This window comes from Hemitrygon akajei, unplaced genomic scaffold (assembly GCF_048418815.1).
Source record: "Hemitrygon akajei unplaced genomic scaffold, sHemAka1.3 Scf000159, whole genome shotgun sequence".
NCBI lineage: Eukaryota > Metazoa > Chordata > Chondrichthyes > Myliobatiformes > Dasyatidae > Hemitrygon > Hemitrygon akajei.
Window position 1 is genome coordinate 750054 of NW_027332045.1, and position 4759 is coordinate 754812.

The window sequence follows — 4759 nt, forward strand, 5'->3', positions numbered from 1 at the left end:
CACCTGCTGAATTGATAAATTTACCCAGCCCGTCTGTCTCCTGCCCAGTTACTAAAATTTACCTGGTACCTTCTTCTGCTCAATTAATATATTTACCAGGATCCGACTCCTACTCAATTAATAACATTTGCCTAGCTTCTACAAGTCTTCCGACAGATACTTTCCCGATCCCGTCAAGGTATGCAAGTAGCCCTCGGCGAGGAACCGTGCCTCCAAAGGAACTACCGGAGAGCGACAAAAGGTGAAATACCCGTTGGGCGCCCGGTCGGTCTCCGCAGTCCCCGGAGTGGTCCGGCCGCTTACTCAGTCTGTCTGCTTCGCACTCTCTGTATTGGGATCCTGTTCGTGACGCCCAATGTTAAAGTCGAATCTGAATAAAACTCGGGAGACCAGTTTCCTCTCGGCACCACAGTTTATTGGATTCTCTTGCAAGAGTTTGAGACCCAGTTAACAAAGGGAAGGCATGTCAGTGCTGCCAACCATCTGACAAGTGGACTCTCTCAGTCAGGTTACAGCAGTATATTCATACATAGTAAGTCCCATACATCACTGTTGCAAGCTGCTATTAGAACTGGTACGCCCACCAAGTCTGTTGGTGCAAAACTTAATGTCTTAGATAACAGAGTGCACTAACTCAAGGCTTGAATATAGATGGATATACAGTCCAGTCCTTATCAGCTATTCCCTTTGCAAGGTCCTGACTTCATTCCAGACAGATGTTCATTGCTGTCCTTATCAATGAGTGCTTACTCAAACACGGGTACAATATACATTATCAAATTCTCAATGTCCCTCTGACAATTAAAAGGAAACCAGTATAAGCCGTTTACTTTCTTAACTGCTGAAGACAGAGTTTACTTTTGTTCAAAAATTCCTATTCAGTCCTACTTATTCTTTTAGCTGGAGGTTACTTGGGTTCAAAATGATTTTTTATATATCCGCATTTCCTCAGAATGGTTTCTCCCCAGTGTGAGTTTGCTGATGTCTCGAGAGCTGAGATGAACGACTGAATCCTTTCCCACATTCAGAGCAGGTGAACGGCCTCTCCCCAGTGTGAACAAGCTGATGTTCTTTCAGCTGAGCTGAATCGGTGAATCCCTTCCCACATTCTGGGCAGATGAATGGTTTCTCTCCAGTGTGGATTCGCTGATGTACCTTCAGTTGAGCTGACTGGGTGAATCGTTTCCCACATTCAGAGCATGTGAACGGCTTCTCTCCAGTGTGGATTCGCTGATGTACCTTCAGTTGAGCTGACTGGGTGAATCCCTTCCCACATTCAGAGCAGGTGAACGGCTTCTCCCCGGTGTGGACTCGCTGGTGTACCTTCAGTTGAGCTGACTGGGTGAATCCTTTCCCACATTCAGAGCATGTGAACGGCTTCTCCCCGGTGTGAACTCGCTGGTGTCTCTGTAGGCTGGACGAGTGAGTGAATCCCTTCCCACATTCTGAGCAGATGAATGGTTTCTCCCCAGTGTGAATTTGCTGGTGTCTCAGGAGTTGAGATGAACGAATGAATCCTTTCCCACATTCTGAGCGAGTGAATGGCTTCTCCCCGGTGTGGACTCTCTGATGTAACTTCAGTTGAGCTGACTGGGTGAATCGTTTCCCACATTCAGAGCATGTGAACGGCTTCTCCCCAGTGTGAACTCGCTGGTGTTTCTGTAGGCTGGACGAGTGAGTGAATCCCTTCCCACATTCTGAGCAGATGAATGGTTTCTCCCCAGTGTGAATTTGCTGGTGTCTCAGGAGTTGAGATGAACGAATGAATCCTTTCCCACATTCTGAGCGAGTGAATGGCTTCTCCCCGGTGTGGACTCTCTGATGTAACTTCAGTTGAGCTGACTGGGTGAATCGTTTCCCACATTCAGAGCATGTGAACGGCTTCTCCCCAGTGTGAACTCGCTGGTGTTTCTGTAGGCTGGACGAGTGAGTGAATCCCTTCCCACAGTCAGAGCAGGTGAACGGCCTCTCCCCAGTGTGAACTCGCTGATGTACCTTCAATTCAGATGACCGAACAAATCCTTTCCCACATTCAGAGCAGGTGAACGGCTTCTCGCCAGTATGAACTCGCTGATGGGACTTCAGTTCAGATGACCGAACAAATCCCTTCCCACACTCAGAGCAGGTGAACGGCCTCTCACTAGTGTGAACTCGCTGATGTAACTTCAGTTCAGATGACCGAACAAATCCCTTCCCACACTCAGAGCAGGTGAACGGCCTCTCACTAGAGTGAACTCGCTGATGTGTCTTCAGTTGAGATGACTGAGTGAATCCTTTCCCACATTCAGAGCAGACGAACGGCTTCTCCCCAGTGTGGATTCGCTGATGTAACTTCAGTTGAGATGACTGGGTGAATCCTTTCCCACATTCAGAGCATGTGAATGGTTTCTCCCCAGTGTGGATTCGCTGATGTAACTTCAGTTGAGAGGACTGGGTGAATCCTTTCCCACATTCAGAGCATGTGAATGGTTTCTCCTCACTGTGATCTAACTGGTGCGTTAATAGACTAAAACGCCGAGTGAATCCTTTCCCACAGTCTGAGCAGGTGAACGGCCTCTCCACAGTGTGAACAAACTGATGTTCTTTCAGATGAACTGAATCAGTGAATCCCTTCCCACATTCTGAGCAGATGAATGGTTTCTCCCCAGTGTGAATTTGCTGGTGTCTCAGGAGTTGAGATGAACGAATGAATCCTTTCCCACATTCTGAGCAAGTGAATGGTTTCTCCCCGGTGTGGACTCTCTGATGTAACTTCAGTTGAGCTGATTGGGTGAATCCTTTCCCACATTCAGAGCATGTGAACGGCTTCTCCCCAGTGTGAACTCGCTGGTGTTTCTGTAGGCTGGACGAGTGAGTGAATCCCTTCCCACATTCAGAGCATGTGAACGGCTTCTCTCCAGTGTGGATTCGCTGATGTACCTTCAGTTGAGATGACTGGGTGAATCCTTTCCCACATTCAGAGCATGTGAACGGCTTCTCCCCAGTGTGAACTCGCTGGTGTCTCTGTAGGCTGGACGAGTGAGTGAATCCCTTCCCACAGTCTGAGCAGATGAATGGTTTCTCCCCAGTGTGAATTTGCTGGTGTCTCAGGAGTTGAGATGAACGAATGAATCCTTTCCCACATTCTGAGCAAGTGAATGGCTTCTCCCCGGTGTGGACTCTCTGATGTAACTTCAGTTGAGTTGACTGGGTGAATCCTTTCCCACATTCAGAGCATGTGAACGGCTTCTCTCCAGTGTGGATTCGCTGATGTACCTTCAGTTGAGATGACTGGGTGAATCGTTTCCCACATTCAGAGCATGTGAACGGCTTCTCCCCAGTGTGGACTCGCTGGTGTTTCTGTAGGCTGGACGAGTGAGTGAATCCCTTCCCACAGTCAGAGCAGGTGAACGGCCTCTCCCCAGTGTGAACTCGCTGATGTACCTTCAGTTGAGATGACCGAGCAAATCCTTTCCCACATTCAGAGCAGGTGAATGGCTTCTCCCCAGTATGAACTCGCTGATGGGACTTCAGTTCAGATGACCGAACAAATCCCTTCCCACACTCAGAGCAGGTGAACGGCCTCTCACTAGTGTGAACTCGCTGATGTAACTTCAGTTCAAATGACCGAACAAATCCTTTCCCACATTCAGAGCAGGTGAACGGCTTCTCCCCAGTATGAACTCGCTGATGGGACTTCAGTTCAGATGACTGAGCGAATACCTTCCCACATTCAGAGCAAGTGAACGGCTTCTCCCCAGTGTGGACTCGCTGATGGGACTTCAGTTGAGATGACTGGGTGAATCCCTTCTCACAGTCTGAGCTTGTGAATGGCATCTCCCTAGTGTGAACTCGCTGGTGTCTATGTAGTGTGGACGAGTGAGTGAATCTCTTCCCACAGTCTGAACAACTGAACGGCCTCTTCTCAATGTGAACTCGCTGCTGTTCATCCAGTTGAGATGATTGAGTGAACCCGTTCCCCTATTCAGAGCAGGTGAATGGCTTCTCCCCGGTGTGAACTCATTGGTGTCACTGTGGTCTGTTTGAGCGTGTGAATGTCTTCCCACCATCCAAGCAGGTCAATGTCCTCTCACTGGTGAACTTTAGGATATATCTTCAGCATCGACAATAGAACGAATTGCTTCCCACTTGCAGAATAGGTGGAGCATCTCACTCTGGTGTGAACTTGCTGATGTATCTTCAGGCTGGATGACTGAGTAGTTCCCCTCCCTCACACAGAGTAGGTGAATGGCCTCTCCCCACGGTGAACTCACTGGCCAGTCTGTGGGGAGGCTGTGAGTGAATCCCTTCCCACACTGAGAGAAGGAGAATGATATCTCCCCACGGTGAACTCACTGGCCTGTCTGTGGGTAGGCTGTGAGTGAATCCCTTCCCACACTGAGAGAAGGAGAATGATATCTCCCCACGGTGAACTCACTGGCCTGTCTGTGGGTAGGCTGTGAGTGAATCCCTTCCCACACTGAGAGAAGGAGAATGATATCTCCCCACGGTGAACTCACTGGCCTGTCTGTGGGTAGGCTGTGAGTGAATCCCTTCCCACACTGAGAGAAGGAGAATGATATCTCACCACGGTGAACTCACTGGCGAGTCTGTGGGTAGGCTGTGAGTGAATCCCTTCCCACACTGAGAGAAGGAGAATGATACCTGACTACAATCAATTCTCTGACAATTCAGAAAGTCAGAAGTTTTGAATCCCTTGTAGTTTTGAAGTTTTGAATGCAGTTGAAGAACTGATCTCCAGTGAACAAATGCTGGTGTG

The 4759-nt window shown here is 48.9% G+C and overlaps 1 protein-coding gene across 1 annotated transcript; it reads right to left on the reverse strand.

The window, feature by feature from the left end:
* Nucleotides 1–356: 356 nt before the first annotated feature.
* On the reverse strand, nucleotides 357–4315 carry LOC140724083 (uncharacterized). Its single transcript, XM_073038565.1, has one exon. It carries the CDS (start codon nucleotides 3814–3816, stop codon nucleotides 949–951), a length of 2868 nt encoding a protein of 955 aa, XP_072894666.1. The 5' UTR covers nucleotides 3817–4315; the 3' UTR covers nucleotides 357–948.
* Between the last annotated feature and the right edge of the window lie 444 nt (nucleotides 4316–4759).

Excerpts from the sequence above, each read along its gene's own strand:
- LOC140724083 (XM_073038565.1), bottom strand. The coding sequence starts at position 3,816 with ATGCCATTCACAAGCTCAGACTGTGAGAAGGGATTCACCCAGTCATCT.